Source organism: Trematomus bernacchii, unplaced genomic scaffold (genome assembly GCF_902827165.1).
Source record: "Trematomus bernacchii unplaced genomic scaffold, fTreBer1.1, whole genome shotgun sequence".
NCBI classification, from domain to species: Eukaryota; Metazoa; Chordata; class Actinopteri; order Perciformes; family Nototheniidae; genus Trematomus; species Trematomus bernacchii.
The window spans coordinates 220776-244164 of record NW_022987564.1 but is presented as its reverse complement, the minus strand read 5'-3'; the positions used below and the strand labels follow the sequence as shown (position 1 = coordinate 244164).

The following is a 23389-nucleotide window of genomic DNA, read 5'->3' as shown; positions in this document are numbered from 1 at the left end:
CCACGTCCCCGCCCCTCCCTCTCTCCCCGCTCTCTTTCTTGCCCCATCCCTCTCTCCCCGCTCTCTCTCTCCTCCCTCCCTCTCTCGCCCCTCCCTCTCTCCCTCGCCCCTCCTCTACTTCGTCTGCCCCTCCCTCTCTCCCCCTCTCTCTCTCGCCCCTCCCTCTCTCCCCCCTCTCTTTCTTGCCCATCCCTCTCTCCCCGCTCTCTCTCTCCTCCCTCTCTCTCTCGCCCCTCCCTCTCTCCCCCCTCTCTTTCTCTCCTCTCTCCCTCCCTCTTCTCTCGCTCGTGTCTCTCTGCCCTCCCTCTTCTTCCCCTCCTACTCTCCCCTCTCCGTCTCTCCTCCCTCTCTCGTCTACTGCCCTCCCTCTCTCTCCCCGCTCTCTCTCTCGCCCCTCTCTCTCTCCCCCCTCTCTCTCTCGCCCCTCTCTCTCTCGCCCCTCTTTCTCTCGCCCCTCTTTCTCTCCCCTCTCTCCCCTCTCTCTCTCTCGCCCCCCTCTCTCTCCTCCCTCTCTGGCCAGGTGTAGGTCCATGTTTCTCTGAAACACAGAAACAGGAAGTGTCAGATTGGGAAAAAGCAGGTGAGTGTGAAGTACAATCTGTATACAGGTGAGAGCCATCCAGTTAGTGCCCCTCTACGCAGGACCCGCCCCCTTTCTCTATGCCCCGCCTCTCTACACAGGCCCTGCCCCTTCTCTCTACGCCCCGCCCCTTCTCTCTACGCAGGCCCCGCCCATTCCCTCTATGCAGGCCCCGCCCCTTGTTCTATTATCATTCATATCACATCATAATGTATCACATATGTCCTTATCTGAGTCAGCTGAGCCGTATCTGGCCGTGCAACACTCACAGTGTCACATACTGTATGCAGAAGTATTATTTTAAGCAACACATTAAGTTGACGAAACACTCGAGTCAAATGTAATTAAAGTCAGATCCACTCGTGTCTTGGACGGGGCTGTGATTTCATAAACCTGTTAATGTACGCATTCAAACACTTTTTCTGTTACCAGCTGTATTCACCTTGCAGGTGCAGCTATGTGGCTTTTATCCTGGATAAAGTGTTTAAGTCATGGATGTTTAAAGTTTAACTTCTTCATATGTCTAATATTATAGTTCACTTTTCATTCAGGAAGTATGACGCTGCGCTGTCAGAACGCTTGGCCATGTTTGTGATTGGTCGAATGCTCCAAATACCACCCCTTTCATGTGAACGCGCACCTAACTAGATAGGGCAAAGCTGGCTTGAGTTAACGAGTTGATAACCAGCGTCGTAGGACCGCTTAGCGAGAGCGCGTTTGTTTTGAATTAGGTCAACAGGGTAACTCAAACATATCCAGGTTATGTTGAACCGGCTTCGTAGTACAGGCCTCTGCTCTCAACAGCAGAGGAAACTCACACACAGCCTCCACTAAATAAACCTAAATAAGATAAACCTAAAACTAAGCTAAGCTAATCGCTGTGGAGATATGCAGCGCTGCAGTTAGCAGTTAGCAGCTAACAGGCTAACAACAGTTAACAGCTAACGGGCCAACAACAACAACAGTTTAGTGCTACGCTGTTTTTTTATGAGAACCGGAGCCTGTCTCTGACGGACCACCCGCAGACACAGGCTCAGATACCGGGGGGAATATTATATAATATAAGATTTACAGTTAAAAACAATAGACTCACCAACTCTGCAGACAGGGCGCGTGCACTCTGAGCAGCTTCCGGTGACTACGTCATATCTCCGCGACAGAGCTTTAGCTTCTTCTTCTTTTTCTCTCTTTTAATGGCGGATCGCAAACAGCTTTTAGGTGCATACCGCCTCCTACTGTATATGAGTGTGTATCATCCTGTCATTCCATCTCTCAACTCATGGACGTAGGCCTATCTATGATCTAAACAAAAAATAAAGAAAAACAAAACAAAACTCCATGATCTATTCTAACCTAATGTTAGATTCTTTGACCTACCCCAGTTTCCCTCAGAAAGGTAAATAGTGCCTTTCTGGTAGCTCTTACTCCTTCTGTTCCCAGAATACCAGCTACACTCCCTCTCTGTTCAGCTTTATAGATGTCACAATGTAATAAGATATGTTCCACATGTTCTTTAACTCCACAGTTCCCACTCGTCACTGTCACTTTTCCCCATGACATACAGCGTACCATTCAATGCAGTGTGATTTAGTCTGAGCCTAGCTATCATGATGTCCTCCCTTCTGTTTCTTTCTTTATAAATATTAATTGTAATTGTCTTTTGCACTTGATGATACTCTTTGCCTTTCTGGTCTTTCTCCCACCTTTTCTGCCAGATCTCCATCCCTTTCTTCTTAATGACTGCTTTTCCTTCTCCTTTTCCAAGTTTAACTGGTAAAGTTATTTCCTTTTGTAGTGCACTTTTTGCTCATTTATCAGCACACTCGTTCCCTTTCACCCCCTCATGTGCAGGCACCCAGCAGAACTGCAGATCTATACCGCCTCTGTGAAGTCTTAACAGGCTGTGGTTAAGTTCTATGAGAATGTCATCTCTGACAGTTGTTGTTGATTGTATGCTTTTTAATATGGACAATGAATCTGTGCATATCACCACCCTATCTGGTCTGACCTCTTCAACCCACTGTAATCCTATTATTACTGCCAGCATTTCTGCTGCGTACACTGATAATTGATCAGACGCTCTTTTTGAGATCGATATTTTAAAGTCTGGGATATATATACCAACTCCAACACACTCTTCCTTGTTCTCAGAACCATCTGTGTATATTTTGAGGTAATTGTGATAATTATTCCTGTCATATCTATGTTTACCATTCAACAAGTCCTCCAACTCATACGACCAAATGGGCCGATTGTTCAAGCCCTTATTACGACCAAATGTGTCGTTTGTTCAAGCACTTAATACGACCTATAATTACGTTTTAAAGTGTTCGCCCTCTAGTGCTCCCGTTGAATGCAAACGTTACAGATGGTCGTTTATTCACAAATAACCCTCTCTGTAAAATCCTAAATTGTAGGATAGTTTGGCCATTAAAACGCGTTTTGATTAGATTTCTAGCGAGAAGTGTATATTGTACTTTTAGAATCCACGTCCAGTCGATATGTAGGATCTATAGTTTCATAGATATCACGAAGAGGATTTGAGGTTTCGACAGGAGAACGTGTATATGCGGTAGCTTCCATGTAAAGTTACGGGTTGAAAACAGTATTTCCGGTCTCGATGTTTTCATAATAAAACCAATGATCAAATGATTTAACAATGATATCTGCAGTACTCATCCACTAAAAAACATCAGTTTATCCTTGTTAATTATACGACATAAGATGGTTTAAATTGTGTACAATGCTTTTGTGTTTTTCCCATAGGTTTTTCTCTTTTGATTCTGAGAGACACATTTCTTTTTTCAGAGGTTTTGATAGGCTAAAATCACGCCGCAATGCACGTTGGGAGATGGTGTTTATGCGATATGAAATCGGAAAACATTTAAAAAAAATGAAATGATACTTTATTCCGAGTGTTCTTGCTTTTCTCTTTGGAAGTCATCACATAACGGCATTGTAATACACGGTTCGGCTACATTAAATATTACACATCTGCCGTAGTTCTTTATTTATAGAGCCCTGATGAGAAGACTTCTGGACAAACAGGAAGAAGTGCCGCCGAAACTGAATATGTGACGTGAATCATAAATATATCAGCAATTAAACAACATCTTACATTTTTTTTCACAAAATACGTCTCCTTGCAGTATCAACATTAATTCGGCTGACTTTTATATTTGATCCAATTGGTAGATAGGTTATATTTACACCATAACGGTGCACAGCTGATAGAAAGGGACACCTAGTGGTTAAAAAACGTTATTGCATTTTTTTTGTTGAAATTATGTTATATTTTGTTGAAATTATGTTATATTTGATGAAAGAAATATTAAGAGTACATACTTTCATAGGGGGAAAGTAGAAGGTCAATGATAGAAATATAGAATAGATAATATCAAGAAGATACTGTAATGATCTCTACAATAAAACAGTTTAGTGCAGGACGTCCAAAGATATTAATAGGAGGATGTGCAAAACAGACAAACTAATAAGGCTTTATTTAAACATTAAAGAATACTTTAAGTTAAGGTCTTCTTTTGAATAAGAAAAAAAACGTTGGGGGTATCCACAGATAAATATTAAGTCTGACAAAGTACAATCACCTTCCCTGAATTAGACTCAGGTGTAACTAAAGTCTGATTTAAGGGTTGATTATATTTCACATCATTAATCAGAATCTGCAAAGTAACTAAAATAAATGTAGTGGAGTAAAAATACCAGGTTAACCTCTGAATTGTAGTGGAGTAGAACAAAGTAGTACATGCTGCTGTAACAAAAACATTTCCCAACTTGGGATCAATAAAGTATATCTTATCTTATCTTATCTTAAGATGGTCGATGGCTACTGCCATATTTGCTAAATTTGCCTCTGAACCTTGACAAGTGCATGTTTCAGGCTTATCAATGAACAACAGGAGGGGTCACAGACACAAGCAATTTTCACCCATTTATTAATTATATGTTTTAAATTTGATAACACCACTGTGTTTCGTATCGTAAAGCTTTTGATTAAACTTTTGTTTATTTAGTTTGTTTTTATTATGCCTCCTGTAGCACCTTGGGATTGCTGTTAGCAATGAAAGGTGCTTTATAAATCGAATTTATTATTATTATGTGTTTCGTATCCCCTAAACCTCCAGGGTGTACACAGTTTAATACTGGCAACTTCTAATTGTGGGAAATACGAAAACGTCTTATAAAACTACAATTCCCAGTAGAGACGTGCCATAGAACATGTTGCGAAACACACAATAGGCTTGTTTGAGACAAGCGAGACCTGCGCAGACCTGCGCAATTGCGATCAACGTCTTGCTAGTGCGTTGCATGATGGTTAGTCATTTTGTCCGACTTGCTCTGGAGGCTCGCCTACATGAGACGTTGAAATCTCGCGGGACAAAGACGCCCGCAGACTTGAGAGCGAGGCGCGGCGAGGCGGCGCAGTTTCTCTCCACGGGCTGCGGAAGTGAAATGCTTGATGGGAAATGACTTGCTGGTATCTCGAGCTGAGCGCTCATTGGTGGGTTTTACCCCGTGCTGGTGATGAAACTCTCCATTGGCTCGGCAAAAGTGTGTTGTTGTTTTGTGTCAGTTTTACGTCGCCACTTCCATTCACATTTTTCATCATTGTTCCACAATGTTTATCATCATTAAATTAATATCTATATATTTGTGTACTTGCACTGCTTACCGTTGTCATACTTTATATATCTTAGCATATTCATACAACACACTGTTCATACTAGGCTAGGCTACTGTGTATATAGTGTATTCATACCCCTCACTGTTTATTCATCATTCAATTCATTCTATATTTTATTCTGTAGATTGTGTACATTACTTTTCACTTTACTGCTTTATGCACTCCTGGTTAGAAGCTAAACTGCATTTCGTTGTCTCAGTACCTGTAATCTGTGCAATAACAATAAAGTTGAATCTAATCTTGAGCAGGAACAAATGTATTTACTTAGTACATATCTGACATTAACGATTAAACACATTTGTCCATTCTTTATCAATCAATCAATCAATTTTTATTTATATAGCCCAATATCACAAATGTTACATTTGACTCAGTGGACTTCACAGTTTGTACAGAATATCAGTATGACAATACGACACCCTCTGTCCTTACGTTTCACATCATACAAGGAAAAACTTCCAGAGAAAAACCCACAGTTTAAAGGGGAAATGGGAGAAACCTCAGGGAGAGCAACAGAGGAGGGATCCCTCTCCCAGGACGGACAGACGTGCAATAGATGCCGTGTGCATTTATAAATGCAAACCGAGTCAAGCCGACTCCGGAGGTGGCAGTATGCACCTTAAAGTTGTTTGAAATCCGCCAAAAAACCGAGAGAAGAAGAAGAAGAAGAAGAAGCCGACTCCGAGCTGTCTGACTTCAGGCGAGCTTTTTGAGACCTCCACCGGCTGCAATCGGCTTTTCTCGTCTACTTTCGAGGCGAGCCGCAGCTCGCTTTCTCTTCTCTTCCCGGGCTGCGACCCGACAGCATGTCCATTTATGCTGCTCAATAAAGCCAGATTTGCACCTTCGATGCACCGCCTCCGACTCCCTTCTCTCGGCACTACATTGGTGACCCTGCAATAAGTCTCGCGAGGGATCCGAGACTGACCCGAACACGGCAAAAGACAAACACTGTTTTTCTCGGAATGCCGGAGATTTTTGGAGATGTCCGTGGCTGCCATGTGCACACAGACTGAGGCTCGGTGCGCCCCACGGAATGGCTGAGGACGTCGCTCGCCATTCCCGCGACCTGCTAGGTATGGAGGAACCCGACTTCTACCTCGTGGAGCTGTTTCTTCGGGACATGCGGCTGCATGTCCAGGCTGCGCTAGCTAACACGGCTAGTGTTGAGCCCCGCGCTTTGGCCGAAGAAGCTAGCCGGTTCTTCCTGGCCGCCCGGCGATTTACCCCTGAGGTGCTGGCCACTATACGCTGCGGCACCTTCCCTGGTGGGGGCACGCCGCCTAGCAGGGGCTCCGGGGCCGCCGCCGCCGCCGACAGCGACTAACGGCCGTCGAGAGCGGCTAGCCACGACCGCTAACAGCTAGCAGCTGACGGCTAACGACAGCTAGCCACGACAGCTGACGGCTAGCAGCTACCAACGGCTAACGACGACAGCTAGCAACGGCTGACGACGACAGCTAACGACTAGCAGCTATCGACATCCGACTGTTTTTTTTTGTGGTGCCGGAGAGGAGGTTCGATCACGTCTGGTCGGCCTCGTGTGGATCCTCTCACAATTTCGCCCACCTGTTTTTGATCGTGGACAGGACGACCCTTTTGAATTTTTTCTGGTGCCTGAGAGGAGGTTCGACCATGTCTGGTCGGCCTTGTGTGGACCCTCTCGCTTTTTCGCCACCTCGACGGCGGCTTCGGCCGTCGCCCATGCCTTCTTCGGCCCGTGGGTGGCGCGCTTCTGGACCCCGTCTCGCCTCGACTCTACGGTTTTGGACGTCGCCCATGCCTTCATCGGCCCGTGGGTGGCGCGCTTCGGGACCCTGTCTGGCCTCTTCCCTCGCCTCGGCGGTTTCGGACGTCGCCCATGCCTTCATCGGCCCGTGGGTGGCGCCCTTCGGGACCCTGCCTGGCCTCTCCTCTAACCGCGGCTCACGGTTCGCCTCGACGGCGGCTTCGGGCGGCGCCCCGTCTGGCCTCTCCCCTGTCCACGGCTCCCTCCTCCCGGGGACACGGCTCCTTCCTCCCGAGGACTTCGTACCCGCCGCCGCTGTGCCTTCGCCTGCGGCCGGGCAGCGCTCCTCCCTGCTGGGGACCACCGGGATATTCACGCCTGTCCCCACGTCGCAACACAGCGACCCTGCTTTCTGCGGCCCCCTGGCGACGGCCCGTTCCGGCCCGCCCACCACCCCCCGGTGGGGATGCCCTCGCCCTCGTTGGGGCCCCTACCCTCTCCTGCGGCCCCCTTCCGACGGCCCGTTCCGTGGCCCGGCCCTCGCCGGCGGCCCCGCCCTCCTCGGCCCCTGTGGTGCTTTCTCCCGGACGCGAGGATTGTGTCCATGGTTGAATTCTGGGGGGGCTTGTGTAGTGATCACTGATTGACATAATTCACGCATGGAACTACAGGTTGGGGGTATTGTTTCCGCACGGACACAAATGTTGACGGTACCTACTGTGTACCTACTGTGTGTCCGCCCTTTCGCTTTCTCTTCTCTTCCCGGGCTGCGACCCGACAGCATGTCCATTTCTGCTGCTCAATAAAGCCAGATTTGCACCTTCGATGCACCGCCTCCGACTCCCTTCTCCCGGCACTACAGTACACAATTTAAACCAATCAATATTGTGTAATTAACAAGGATAAAGTGATGTTTTTTAGTGGATGAGTAATGCAGATATCACTGTGTAATCATTTGACAGTGAGGGGAATACATCCGGTTTTATTATGAAAACTTCGAGACCGGAAAAACTGTTTTCACCCACGCTAACTTTACATGGAAGCTGCCCCATATACACGTTCTCCTGGCGAGACCTCAAATCATCTTCGTAATATCTATCAAACTATAGATCCTACACATCGACTGGACGGGGATTCTAAGAGTACAATATACACTTCTCGCTAGAAATCAAATCAAAAAGCATTTTAATGGCCAAATTATTCCACAATTTAGGATTTTCCAGAGAGGGTTATTTGTGAATAAATGTCCCTCCGGAGCGTTTGCAATCAAGCATGTTGTTTCTTACACGACCACTAGAGCACCTCTAGTGGTCGTGTAAGAAACAACATACACTTTAAAACGTGTCTCTGGGTCGTAATAAGGGCTTGAACAATCGGCCTATATGGTCGGCCCTTGGGGGACAGGCTGTTACCATTGGGAAAAGCCATGGGGGAACACTACTGAATGCATTTGATGCATGCCGTATGTCCTTATTTTTCCTTTACTTGTCCATCCAAACCCACGCCCCTGGAACTTGGAATATTCCCAGCAATCCTGTAATGTTTTGTTTGTGATATTTCCTTCCCCACTTCCTTTTAACCCTTCTCTTGCGTTCGGTCATACCCAGTGGCGGCCGGTGGTCTTTTTTTTTGGTGGGGCTCTTGACGTACCGTAAGTGACCTACCCGGGGGGTCCGGGGGGTTTCCCCCCGGAATTTTTTTTCGAGAAATGACCCCTTAAATGATGACTTCTGGTGATGTTAGAGGGGGGGGGAAAGGAGAAATCGAGGCTTAAAAATATGAGAAGACTGATCAATACCTCCATAATCTTCAGTGTGGAAAATATTATTTATCAACCTGAACATCTACTACTTTACCAGGAATTTGTGTTCTCAGAACTGGTCTGTTTTTTTCTTTCTTAAAACTGTTCATGTTTTATGAACCAACACCTTCACCAAGTAGCTTTACAGTGAACTGCATGTGAGATATAAAATTAATAGCATCTTTTCAGTAGCATTAATTATAAATATTTAAGTGGTTCAATACAAGTCACTACAGCATTTCAAACTGAACTGTGAATAAATGCAATTTAAAAAAAATAACCACAGCACAAAATGTCATAAATTGTGTTTTTTCTTTGTTTCTCTGAGGATTATTTACAAACAGGCTTATTTACATATAGCAATAACTCAGAAATGAAAAAGCTACATCGTCTAACACGAACAACCAGTTAGCATAATGATAATATATGTGTTATGTACAATGTAACTGGCAAGGCTAGAGCAAGAAAGAACATAAAGTTTGCAAAAGGTTTAAATAACTTCAAGTATCTGTCTTCAGATTACGTGGAGGTTTTAGTCCGATGGGAAGCAGATTTTAAGCGACACCGAAGATAAACCAAAAATGTGGTGGAGCTGCAAACCGTGTAGTGTTGCTGGGACAGAACAGGAGCTATAACCGTTGGAAAATACATCACAGACAATGCAACAAACGTGGAGACAGAACAATCACTTCTGTGATAAATGCCCACTTATTAATAAACTTCTAACAACCATGGGAAACCTCCTCTCTACATATAAAGTGATATCCAAGCATGGGAAACAAAAGACAGCATTTACCTGTTTGCATCCAGCTAGCCAAGCCTTTCTTGTGTACCAGCTACTTGTGAAGCCTCGTGTATACATTTTGTCTTTTTCACGAGATTGCTGCGATATATTCAAATCGGGTTGGTCCGGTGCAAGGTCTTTAAGCAACAATTTATCTGCCAAACTTCTCCTTTCGAAAGGATTGGAGATTAGCCCTTGAACAGAATTAGGCCGGGACCGAGGTCCGGAGACTCCACCTGCACACGAAGCCATCCTCATCAACTACTGCGTCAACCGGATACGAGTCACTGTCCAAACTACTCACAGACTGCACTGGGCGCTGACATTGGCGCCCGGTGACCGTCATCTTTGACGACGCTGATTGGCTGAAATTATATTTTCGCGGCATAGTTTACACGTTACAGATAGCAACAGTCAGCTGCTGGTGGCTGCTGCTGCACTGGTTGAAGGCTCCTCTCTTAGCGCCCAGACGAGAGAAGGTGCATGGGCAAGGCCAGGCAGGAAACATGTGACTTATCAGTAACTTTAGACATCGTAACACAATTTTAAACGAGATTTTATTGTAGATTATACATTTTACTGATACCAATTATATAATATTTACCTTGTTGATTAAAAATAAAAATAAAAACATATATATTTTTTTAAACATATTTATTTTTTTTTATTTTAATTTTAATTATTATTATTTTTTTTTTTTTTCAATATGGGAAGAGGTGGGGCGGCGCCCCTAGCGCCCCTATGGACCGGCCGCCACTGGTCATACCCCCCTTCCCATGCTATTTTCGGTCAAAATTGACCGGTGTGTTTTGCACAGTGATATCTCTGGAACCCCTTATCCAATTTTGATGGTTGACATCTCATTTGACCAGTCAAAGCAAGTAGAATCAAGGGATGACATACGGAATGACACCGGGGGTGAATTTCATATTATTTTTGGCAGTAAGTTCAAAGATAGTGCTTATTTTACATTACTGTAGTGTATATTATAAAAATGCTTGCCCTGTAGGCTGTGTTTACTGGAGATGGAAATGCTTTAGTTAGTGTTGTAGCTGAGATTCTTCCCGTTCCAATGATGTATGGGATGTATTGATTTGATACAAGCAAGCCAGTGTTTCATGTCATGGTCCGGATCAACCGGTGGGCCCATCAAGTTCAGCATTCCACTACAGTGCGGAGCGCAGTTTAACCGTGCCGTGCCAAACCCGGCCCGTCTTTTGGTTACGTTTCCACTAGGCCTAGTTCCGGCTAACGGGTACTTTTTCACAGCTTTTCTGGCCCTCCAAAATCCAGGTTCTTTCTGGGCCAACAACCGGGCTGAATATGCTAAACTAGAGAGAGAATCACTGGCAAGGGGGCTACAACTACAACAAAATCAACATATTTGACCGTGATTGAATTGTAATACACGTTTCAAAATGATGCCGAAGTAACAACATACTGATACCGGTTAGTAAAAACCATGAATTAATGCTTTGACAAGTCTGCAGACAGACGGCAGGCGAAAAACCTTTTAAAATGCGTGTTTTCTAAATGGAGATCGGCTAAGCTAACGTTGTATATGCTCCGACCGTCCACACTCACAACAACGGCCTATACAGACATAAATGAACCAGCGACTGTATTCGCCATGACACAGACAGTCTGTGGTTTGTACTTGTTTAACTTTTGTCTAGTTTCTGAACAGATATGAGGAGCTGTGAGCTTGAGTGCTAACAGCTAACGGCTGATGTTGGTTTTGTGGTTCGCATTGAAGATGACGTCACGGCTCCGCCTACACTGCGTTACTATAGTTACTGCCCCATCTACTAAACTGTAATGGAAACGCAGCGTAAAGTGAGCCTGGCCTACCAAGGCCTAACTATACTGTACTAAGCCGTGCGAGGCCCTGCAGTGGAAATGCGCCATAAGATGATACAATTAAGACCCAAGAAATAACACAGCCTGCATTCTTCTCCAATGTCTCTCCAGCTTTCTTCTGAACCCAAATGACACATCCTCAGGAGACACTAATGTGATCTAAGAGTGACGTCATACAGAATATTTGTTTATGCATCAGTACAATGCTTACATTATACTTCACCAACACGATTTTCACCTTTTTTTCGTGTCACACAGAACGATTTTAAATGCAATGTATTTCTATTGGTAGTATGTTTCGTGCCTGCAACACGTCTTTTTGTCCGGTCGGGTCTTGGAAGACCAGAAGCTGTGTGGTTCATAAAAACATGTTCTTACTCAATATCTTACCCTAAGCCTAACCCTATCCCTTTTATTTTAAATTGTATAATGTCTGAGTTTTTTTGCCGTCAGTGAGGAAAAGAAATGGCTCAGAGCCTCAGAATACTGAAATCTGTATTTTATGTCATCTTTTTTTCCTTCTAATTTGTTATTATTTGGTGCAGGCACGAAACATACTACCAATAGAAATACATTGCTTCTAAAATCGTTCTGTGTCAGAATACTTAAATCTGTATTTTTTTATATGTCTTTTTCCTTCTAATTTGTTATTATTTACATTGCTTTTAAAATCGTTCTGTGTGACACGAAAAAGATGGCGAAATCGTGTTGGTGAACACGAATCAATAGATTAATTTCGTGACTATAACACGAAATACCGTGAGACTGTGTTGTTATACCACATCTCAAACTAATACTCCATTTGACCAAAATACTTAAATACCTCAACCCAATAGAGTGGCAAAGTCCCTCCCCTTCCGGTGGACCTCCATGGGACCTTATTTCGGAAAAATTATGTATTGAAGTCAATGGAGAGAGAAAGATTATCTTTCGATCCCGTTTGAATTGTGCCACGAATTACACATATGATGTTTGTCAATTTAAAAGATAATTTTGCAAGTCAAAAAAAAAAAAATGTGTCGGAAAACTGTGAAGTAACACATTTGTTTGTGTGAAACGCTCAATGAACTACATCTCTGGTCTCACAGAACAACACACATCACCAAGATGGCCGTCACTACTGTCTTGTCAACAAAACGATTGACTACCCTCACTATCACCACAATGAAACACGTCCTGAAGAAAGTCATGCAAAGCTGCCTGCCTGCCTTCCTTTGATTCTCTCTGAACTGCCTGGTCTTTTTAATGTTTAATGTCAACCATTTGTGCAGATATCATGAAGTAGAGAAGATCGCTAGCGTTAGCATTTCTCCCCCGGGCTTAAATTGTGTATTATAGAATCCGGTCACACCGGTGTGACAGTACTCTTCAAAGGGTTCACGAAATATGACTACTACTCTTACTGTTTAACATTTTGGGTTACTTAATGTTACTTAATGTTAAGGCTAATACAAATGACAAGGCTGTAATGCTAACTAACGTGCTAGCTACTAGCTAGCTTGATCCAGAGACTCCTGGTCCTTTCATCAGACAGGAAGCGAAAGAACGAGCAAGACCCATTGCTGGTATGATAACAACCTGGTACTAAGCACACAGGCATCTTGTTAAAGTTATCTTATCTTAGCCAGCGCCATATAGATAGATTATATCTATATGGCGCTGATCTTAGCTATCTCTTAGTGGAGGAAAACAATTGTGACATCACTTACACGACTCTGGGATTTGTAGTCTTTCTAGTTGCGTATTTTTCATAGTCTTATATTTCAACAGTTTTACGACAAATTGTGACTTTTTTGACATGGAAATGATTTTTTAAGATTGACAAACATCATATGTGTAATTCATGGCACAATTCAAACGGGATCGAAAGATAAGTTTTCTCTCTCCATTGACTTCAATACATTATTTTTCCGAAATAAGGTCCCATGGGGCGGAAGTAGATGGGCGTGACTTCGCCACTCTATGGCCCACGCACGTTTTTCATATGACCTTAACTTTAGAGGTTCCACTTCTCACCCTCATTGCTGTAAGGAAAGGCCATGAAGAAGGTTTTTTAATGCAAGCAAGCATTATTTGCAATTAAGTTTCCCAGTTTACAGCTTTTTAAAAATACTTTATATAACTGCAGCTTGCAGCTTGAAATGGTAAGAACAGTTTTGAACCAACTTAGAGTTACGTATTTTACCATTTACTTTAGACTTGTCTCAACCTGGTAAACTTTGCCATGCACTCTCTCCACAGAGGTTCATTTCATCCCCTCTCAATTAAGTTTCCTAATAAACTCCCAGAGGACTTATTAGTCATGTCAATATTTACTGAAAACATTCATGAGGAAGGGTTTGCATTTTTAATGTCTCTAAATGAGTTATCAGGAGACTAGTCAGAAGGGATTCCTCATTGTGACCACTGTTTGCAGAAGCTGAACAACAACAACATTTGCATTCAAGATTTAGCAAAAGACCCCTGACAAATGTTCCAAATATAGTAAACAGTAACTCTAAACTTTTGAAAAGTTGTTGGCACAAGTCAAGTGAACTACTCAAACATTTAATTTGGGAGGAACAATATTTGTTTTGTATTTTAATAAATAATTAAATTGATTTAGGGAGTTTCCTTTGAGAAAATATCCCTTGTCTATTAGAGGGAAAAAAGCAGTAAGCAAATATTTATACAAGTCCAACTTTTATCAGCACTACCGGTTTTCGATCTGTAAAAATAAGACCGGCGAGACCTAAACTAGACGTTGATTTATGGCCAAATCCTCAAAAGTGCAGACAGTCTATTTCATTCTGTACGAATGACGAACAGTTGTGTTCTTTTCACATAAACACATTAAAGGTCATGGCTGTGCTTAAATGTATTTGAATTTACAGGTCAAATTTGCATTTAATTGCCAACCATGCTTTGTCATTAAGAAGTTGGACTATTGCTCTATTTTATAAATCACACAATAGATGCTAGGGACAGACATTTAATATTGAAGTTTGCTCTGGACTTGTAAAGCTTTGGAAAACGTTATGTCTACAAAAAAAATACACATCATCCTGTCATCATTAAGATCATTGATAAACACCCACAGGACATTCATTATATCACTATTTACTGAAGACATGATGGTGAGTTAGGGATGTTTCATATTGTTGTGGACTTGGTAGGGCTGAATTGAGCTACAAAACTAGGGCCAAAAGGGTGGGCGGAGGGGGTCTGGAGGACGGGTTTGGGCTGACAGCCCAGGGGCACAGCGGAGGACCCGGAAGGGGTCTCGGGCGGACGGCCCGGGGGCAAGGCAGAGATCAAGGAGGGGGTCTCGGGCGGACGGCCCGGGGGCAAGGCAGAGTTCATGGTGGAGCAAAGGCCACAGCGGGCGAACTCAGGGGGCCGGGCATGAGGGCGAAGGCAGCGGCTGGAAGAGTCAGGGGGCCGGGCTCGAGGGCGAAGGCCGCGGCTGGGGCACTCAGGGGGCCGGGCACAAGGACGGGCAAGAAGGCGGCGACGGGACAGCTCCGGAGGACGGGCAGGAAGGCAGCGCCGGGACAGCTCCGGAGGACGGGCAAGAAGACGGCGTAGGCCGCGATGGGACCCCTCCAGTGTCAGCTGGATCGCCAGAGCACTGGGATCAAGAGCAGGAGTTGGTGGAACCCCTGGCGGGTCAGGCGTAGACGGGACCCTGGACGGAACATGGGCTGGTGTCAGTGGGACCCCCGACGGAGCAAGGGCTGGTGTCGACGGGACCCCAAACAGGACAGGACAATATTTTGGCGGGACCCCCGCTGGAACAGGTATCGGCGGGACCACCAACAGGAAAGGACAGGGAGTTAGCAGGACCCCCGGCGGAACAGGTGTCAGCGCGATAATCACCGGTGTTGCCGGGACAGGTGTTCTCGATGAAACAAGGGCTGGTGTCGGCAGGACCCTCGGCATAGCACGTGTCGGCGGAACCCTCAACAGGACAGGATATGGTGTTGGCAGGAAACCTGGCGGAGCACGTGTCGGCGGGACCCCCAACAGGACAGGATATGGTGTTGGCAGGAAACCCGGCGAAGCAGGTGTCGGCGGGACCCCTAACACCTCCCTCATAGCACAACTCGGGCCCTGAGGTCCTCTGAGCAAGGCCTCCTAAGGGTGCCCCGAACCAGGCTAAAAACCAAGGGGGACCGTGCCTTTGAGGTGGTGGCCCCAAGGCTCTGGAACAAACTCCCTCAGACACTAAGAGCCTCTGCCTCAGTAGAGATTTTTAGGGGGCAGTTAAAGACCCACCTCTTCCGTCAGGCCTTTGGGGCATCGGAGGAGGTGAGTTAGTAGCTGTCTTTTATTGGTGTTTTATCTTATGTTTTATCCTATGTATTACCTGCTGTTGTTTTATGCCTTTTTATGCCTTTTATTCTACATTTTAGTTGTACTGTGAATTGTGTACTGTACTGTAAAGCACTTTGTACATTCGTGTTGTGAAGGGTGCTATATAAATAAAGCTTTACTTACTTACTTACTTACTAACAGGACAGGATCTGGTGTTGGCAGGAAATCCGGCGGAGCAGGTGTCGGCTGGACCCCCAACGAAACAGGTGTTGGCGGGACCCCCGGCGGGACAGGTGTCGGCGGGACCCCCAACAGGTCAGGGCACAGAGTTGGCAGGACTCCCAGCGGAATCCCCAACGGAACAGGACATGGGGTTGGCAGGATCCCCGGCAGACCAGTAGTCGGCGGGACACCCAACAGGACAGGACACGGAGTTGGCAGGACCCTCAGCGGAACCCCCAACGACACAGGACATGGAGTTGGCAGGACCCCCGGCAGAAGAGTAGTCGGCGGGACCCCCAACGGGACAGGACATAGGGTTGGCAGGACCCCCAGCGGAACCTCCAACGGCACAGGACATAGGGTTGGCAGGACCCCCGGCAGAAGAGTAGTCGGCGGGACCCCCAACGAAACAGGACATGGAGTTGGCAGGACCCCCAGCGGAACCTCCAACGGCACAGGACATAGGGTTGGCAGGACCCCCGGCAGAAGAGTAGTCGGCGGGACCCCCAACGGGACAGGACATTGGGTAGGGACTTGAGAGGGGACTCGAGAGGTGACTTGAAAGGGGACTTGAGAGGGGACTTGAGAGGAGACTTGAGAGGAGACTCGAGAGGGGACTTGAGAAGAGACTCGAGAGGGAACTTGAGAGGGAACTTGAGAAGGAACTTGAGAAGAGACTCGAGAGGGAACTTGAGAAGGAACTTGAGAAGGAACTTGAGAGGGGACTTGAGAGGAGACTTGAGAGGGGACTCGAGAAGAGACTCGAGAAGAGACTCGAGAGGGGACTTGAGAAGGAACTTCAGAGGGGACTTGAGAAGAGACTCGAGAGGGAACTTGAGAGGGGACTCGAGAAGAGACTCGAGAGGGAAATTGAGAGGGAACTTGAGAAGGAACTTGAGAGGGGACTTGAGATGGTCGGTACGCCAACAGGACCTGTACTCCTGTATGAGGTCAGCCAGATAGATGGGGGCCAGATGAGAGGAGAGAGAGAGAGAGAGAGAGAGAGAGAGAGAGAGAGAGAGGAGAGAGAGAGAGAGAGAGAGGGGGGGTGTAGGAGGTCAGCCAGATAGGTGGGGGCCAGGTTGTGGAGGGCTTTGAATGTAAGCAGGAGGGTTTTGAAGTCTATCCGGTATTTTACAGGTAGCCAATGCAGACGGATGAGGATGGGGGTGATGTGGTCAGAAGATGGGGGTGATGTGGTCGGAGACTGCTTTGGATATTGTTACTATGCAAGGACAAGTACTCGAAGTGGTTACCTGTTATAAATACCTTGGTATCTGGCTTGATGATTGTCTTACTTTTGAACTTCAGGTCATTAATCTGCTTAAAAAGCTGAGGGTTAGACTAGGTTTATTTTTTAGAAACAAGTCCTGTTTCTCTTTTGAAGCCAGGAAAAGGCTCTGTGACCTTTTGACCTGTGCTGGAATATGGTGATCTGGTCTATATGAATGCACCTGCCCATTACCTGATCAAGTTAGATGCCTATCACAGTGCACTGAGATTTGTGACAAACTGTAAAGTACTTACTCATCACTGTACCCTGTATGCCAAGGCAGGTCTGCCTTCACTTACTGGTCGGAGGCTCAGTCACTGGTACATATTCATCTATAAAGCCATGTTGGGTAAACTACAATCATATATATGCTCTTTGATCTCACAGAGAGTGGCAAGTAGCTATTGCCTGAGATCCCAGGATGTGTTTTTATTACATGTGCCAAGTGCTAGGACTGTTTTAGGTACTAAAGCTTTTATGTGCGCTGCTCCTCTAGCTTGGAACACTCTGCAAACAAAACTGAGCATTTTGGTTCCCCTGCATCATTTTAAAGCACGGCTGGATGAAAGTTATTAGATATCTGTCATTGTGAATAGGTTGCTAATTTATACCCCTGTAATTATGTTGTATGATGTCCTTTTAGTTTTCTGTTGTTTTTATGTGTAACCAATGTGCTGCAGGTCTCCCTGGAAAAAGAGATCGTTGATCTCAATGGGATTTTCACCTGGTTAAATAAAGGCTACAAACAAACAGAGGATGGGGGTGATGTGGTCAGAGGATGGGGGTGATGTGGTCAGAGGATGGGGGTGATGTGGTCAGAGGATGGAGTTGATGAGGTCAGAGGATGGAGGTGATGTGGTCAGAGGATGGAGGTGATGAGGTCAGAGGATGGAGGTGATGAGGTCAGAGGATGGGGGTGATGTGGTCAGAGGATGGAGGTTGATGAGGTCAGAGGATGGAGGTGATGTGGTCAGAGGATGGAGGTGATGAGGTCAGAGGATGGAGGTGATGAGGTCAGAGGATGGGGGTGATGTGGTCAGAGGATGGAGTTGATGTGGTCAGAGGATGGAGGTGATGAGGTCAGAGGATGGAGGTGATGAGGTCAGAGGATGGGGGTGATGTGGTCAGAGGATGGAGTTGATGAGGTCAGAGGATGGGGGTGATGAGGTCAGAGGATGGAGGTGATGTGGTCAGAGGATGGAGGTGATGGGGTCAGAGGATGGAGGTGATGTGGTCCGAGGATGGAGGTGATGAGGTCAGAGGATGGAGGTGATGAGGTCAGAGGATGGAGGTGATGAGGTCAGAGGTCAGAGGATGGAGGTGATGAGGTCAGAGGATGGTGGTGATGAGGTCAGAGGATGGAGGTGATGAGGTCAGAGGATGGAGGTGATGAGGTCAGAGGATGGAGGTGATGAGGACAGAGGATGGAGGTGATGAGGTCAGAGGATGGAGGTGATGAGGTCAGAGGTCAGAGGATGGAGGTGATGAGGTCAGAGGATGGGGTGATGAGGTCAGAGGATGGAGGTGATGAGGTCAGAGGATGGGGGTGATGAGGTCAGAGGTCAGAGGATGGGTGATGATCCAGGCAGCAGAGTTCTGAATGATTTGGAGTTTATTGAGGAGTTTGATGGGAAGGCCTGAGAGCATGGTATTACAATAGTCAATACGGGATGTGAAGAATGCATGAACCAGGACTTCAGTGCTGGATTGAGACAGGAGTCTGGAGAAGAATGCAGTCCGGGTGATGTTTTTCATGTGGGTGCAAATGAGAGGGAGCTGTCCAGAATGACACCAAGATGTTGTGTTTGAGTTGTGCTCTTGATAAGCCATGAAAACAGTCAAATAAGTGTCTCCTGTTCACCAAAACATACCCATCTGTTGTGGAAAAAGAAAGTATTCTAAAAGTAATCCGAATACTTACTTTTTTAAGACGTGTAACTGTATTCGGATTCGGATTACTTTCAGAGCCATGTATTCAGTATTCAGGAACTAATTACATTTACAAAGTAACCCTCCCAACCCTGCAGACACAATACAGTCACCGGACACGGATACTACACGAATGTGGTGGCAGTAAAGGCATTTCTTGCAAAGTACTTATCCAGCAAATATGGACTAGAACCAGGAAGTGCGTTTTGCAAAATAGTCCATAGTGGGTAGTCTATGAACAGAAGCAGAATACCTAAACTAGCCAAGATGAGCTGAGGGAGCTTATAGTTTCTTCACGGGAAGAAACCGAGAATGCTTTGTGAAGGGGTGGTCTTTAGTTATGGGAGGAGTGCCCCTTGTACAGTTCGACCTGTCTGTGACTGACAGACGTTGTGTCATTGGAGCTTCCTTAGTTGGTCATGCTGGAGAGATTCCGATAGTGAAACACCGAGCAAAGTTTGGTCTCTGTTACTTCAGAACAGTGAAAAGTTCATGTAGCTAACCATGCTCTTATGTCAACAACACAAATCACACAAGCCTCATCTACATCTAAGAACAAGTCAAAAGAGCATTAAGGTAACAAAAAGAAAAAGGCCAGGATTATACTAGCAAACAATCCAATTACGTTGGAAATTAAAACTTCAACAAAAAACGTGCAGAATAGAGAGGAGGGGAATTTTGTATGTGTACCTGTCTACATGGTAGTAACTAAAACAATAACATGTTACTACTTGTTTAATAAACTCCTTATAGATTTTTTATTATATGAAAATAACTTGCCTTAACTTTCTATTAGTTGCTTTTTGTTTCATTATCTTGCTGAATTTAGCCAAAGCATCAAAACACAAATGTATATTTGGCCAATAAACAATAGCAGTAATATGAAAATATTAATTATAAACAGAATGCATGTGTGAATGCATGTGTGTGTATTGGTAACCCTAACCCTTCATTGAATGTTGTTGAATACATATTAGGCAGCAATATATAGGAAGGGTATTTCTTAATTCTTTAAGCTCTTTGAAGTCTCTCTTTCTCCCTCCTTCCCTCTCTCCTTAAGGATTACATCACCCATTCCTGTCCTATTGCCATGCTTATTCGTCATTGTGTCACGTGAAGTTTGTGTGAGGTTTGAGTTCTTAAACTGCCTGTGTGAACATGCACACCTAGCAGAACTGTTCTGCTCACATAGAATCAGACATGGCCTCCAACATGCGCACAGCAAAGATGTCGGTGCGGTGACTCTGGTTTTACATGTGAACTTATTTTTAGATTGTTTTTGTTATAATATCATCCAAAGGTTAATCTTTTTTTAGGGTCTTTCAGATTAATCAAATGTATTCTCTATCTGGATAATAACCTATAAAGAGAGGCGCCCAAAAAGACTATGTCATCTCAGACCAACATCACTGTTGAACAGCAGCTCCAGGGAATACTGGAAGTTGTGTTGTTTTCTGTTCCGATTCTAGTGCCATGCTGTGTGTTTCTCTGCATTAATGTGATCATGTTAATGACCTTGAGGAGTAAATCAGTGTTACGTGAAACCTCTCGATACGTTCTTCTGTTTAACCTCCTTTTTGGAGACACTGTACAAATGTCACTGAGCCAGTTATTCTACCTACTAGCTTCTTGTAGAATACGACTGACATATCCTGTGTGTGGTCTTCTTGCCATGCTTATAGAACTCACAAATGAAATTTCTCCTCTCACACTGGTGGTGATGTCTCTGGAGAGATATGTAGCTGTCTGCTACCCACTAAGGCACTCTACTTTCATTACCATCAGAAGCACAGCAGTGGCTGTCATTGTGGTTTGGGCCTTCAGTTCACTAAATGTCCTTGCAAGGGTTATTCTTCTGTTAGACTTTCCATTTAGAGACCTGAAAAGTCTCCAGATGAAAGATATCTGTGCTAAAGAAAACATGCTGCTTGGCCGGTACTCCGATGATTATGACAAAGCCTACAATTATTTTCTGTTTGTGTCAGCTGGTGTGGCAGTCAGCTGCTCCTATATTGGTGTGATGATAGCAGCCAGGTCGGCCTGCACAGACAAAGATTCATTTCGTAAAGCTCGTAACACTCTGCTGCTGCATCTGGTGCAGCTGGGCCTCAGTCTCTCTTCAACTCTACACAACCCCCTGATCGAAGCTATAGCCAAAGTCACCGACAGAATAGGACTTGTGCGGATCCGGAGTGTTATTTATGTGTGTATTATTCTTCTACCCAGATGTCTGAGTGCTTTTATCTATGGCATCAGAGACAAGACCATCAGATCAATCCTCATATACTATCTATGCTGTCGTATTAAACTCTCAGTCATCACGGCCAAGGCTAAAGTCTCACCCTAGAATGCACCCAATGTCCATTTATTAACTTAACTTTAGTCTTAAAATATTGCATGTCTGTTTTTGGTCACCCAAATGGTTTCTCTTGTCTAAAGTGGATGTAAGTATATCTTTATTGCAAAAGTAATTCTGTCTTGCAAAGTTTAGCTGAAACTAATATGAGGATACAGCAGTGTTGGTAACTGTGTGTCTGTTAAGCTAGGGTCTTGTTTATACAATGAATGACAATTTTCCTGCAACTTAATAAGGACAAAACGGAAACAATTGTTTTTGGTGCCAAACATTTTTTTTTCCAATTGAGTTCTGATATCGGAAAAAATACTGTTGAGAACATCAGATAATGTCAGAAACCTTGGTGTAGTTATGGACTCTGATTTAAAAAAAAAAAGAAAAACATTATGACCCAACACGACCTTGAAAAACGAGTCCATGCATTTGTTTTTAGCAGTCTTGACTACTGTAATAGTGTTTTCACAGGTCTCTGTAAAAAATCAATAAGAGAACTACAACTCATCCAGAATGCGGCTGCTAGAGTCCTCACCAAAACTAGGAGAATTGACCACATCACCCCAGTTCTCAAAGATCTGCACGGCTTCCTATTACACAAAGGATACACTTCAAAATCCTACTTTCAACATACAAAGCGCTTTGGGACCAAAATACATGTCAGAGATGCTGCACTGTTGCAAGCCAGCCAGAGCTCTCAGGTCATCAGGAGTGGGTTTACTCGTCGTCCCCAGAGTCAGAGCTACATTTGCAGAGGCAGCTTTTAGTTTTTATGAACCACAAGCTTGGAACAAATTGCCTGAAATTCTGAGGTCTGCCCCAACACTGGGTTCTTTTAAATCAAGGTTGAAAACCTTTCTTTTTAATGCAGCCTATCCTGAGATCCTTTAACTGTTTTTTTGGTTTGTTTTTTATTGTGTGTTTGTTTTGTTTTTAATTATGATGTGTTTAATGCCTATATGAAGCTCTTTGAATGGCCTCTGTGTCTTAAAATGTGCTATACAAATAAACTAACATTGAACCTTGTACAAAATTCCCTCTTGTCTTTCCCTCCGCTGCAGCTCTGCAAGAAAACATGGTGTAGGAAAGCAAATACGCACTTGATTTGGTTAATTCCTACTGCTGAAGCCTGATATTAGCTTTGATTTAATGAATGTGCGCACAGAACCAGTACCGCTGATTTTGTCCTACATCTATTACGTTAGAACAACTGTGGGGAAGTAGTGGAGGCGCGCGGTACGGGAACCCGTCATCAATGGCGTGGAAGGGTTTTCCTCAGCCTCAGCACAGATGGAAGGAATATTTACAGCAATACAAAAATATTTCTGCTATATTAGTATTGGACCTGGAATACATTTTTTTGGACTTGTGACTCGACTCGGACTCGTGCAGAAATAGATTCGGACTCAAACTTGGACTCGAACTACTGAATTCTCGCACACTCGGACTCCCGACTCGCGCGCTGATGGACTCGGATCCAAACTCAGACTCACACTTTGACGATCAAACTTGGACTCAGACTTAATCCAAAACTTGCTTGAGTCCGAGTCCCAGGCGTGTACAGCTGCGAGGCGAGTTCCCGCTATTCCCAGTCTAAAGATGTGCAGAGACACACTGCTGCTTTTACAGAAGGAGCAGGCAAAAAGCTCTTTCTGTGAAAGGATGATTGAGGAAAAGACTGGGACAACGTGGAATCTCATGAGCAGAAAGAAGTTCACTGTTTCACATTGAATATTGCACTATGCCATTCCACTGTTAAAATTTTCTCAATGACGTTCTCAACAACAATCCATATAAGGAAATAAAACATCCACTTTATAAAAGTTGACTTTGATACCCAATAATGATTACTATTATTTATTT

The 23389-nt window shown here is 44.7% G+C and overlaps 1 protein-coding gene across 1 annotated transcript; it reads left to right on the top strand.

Annotated features, from left to right (window-relative positions):
• Nucleotides 1–20563: 20563 nt before the first annotated feature.
• Nucleotides 20564–21523, top strand: LOC117477740 (odorant receptor 131-2-like). Its single transcript, XM_034124480.1, has one exon. It carries the CDS (start codon nucleotides 20564–20566, stop codon nucleotides 21521–21523), a length of 960 nt encoding a protein of 319 aa, XP_033980371.1.
• Nucleotides 21524–23389: the final 1866 nt, after the last annotated feature.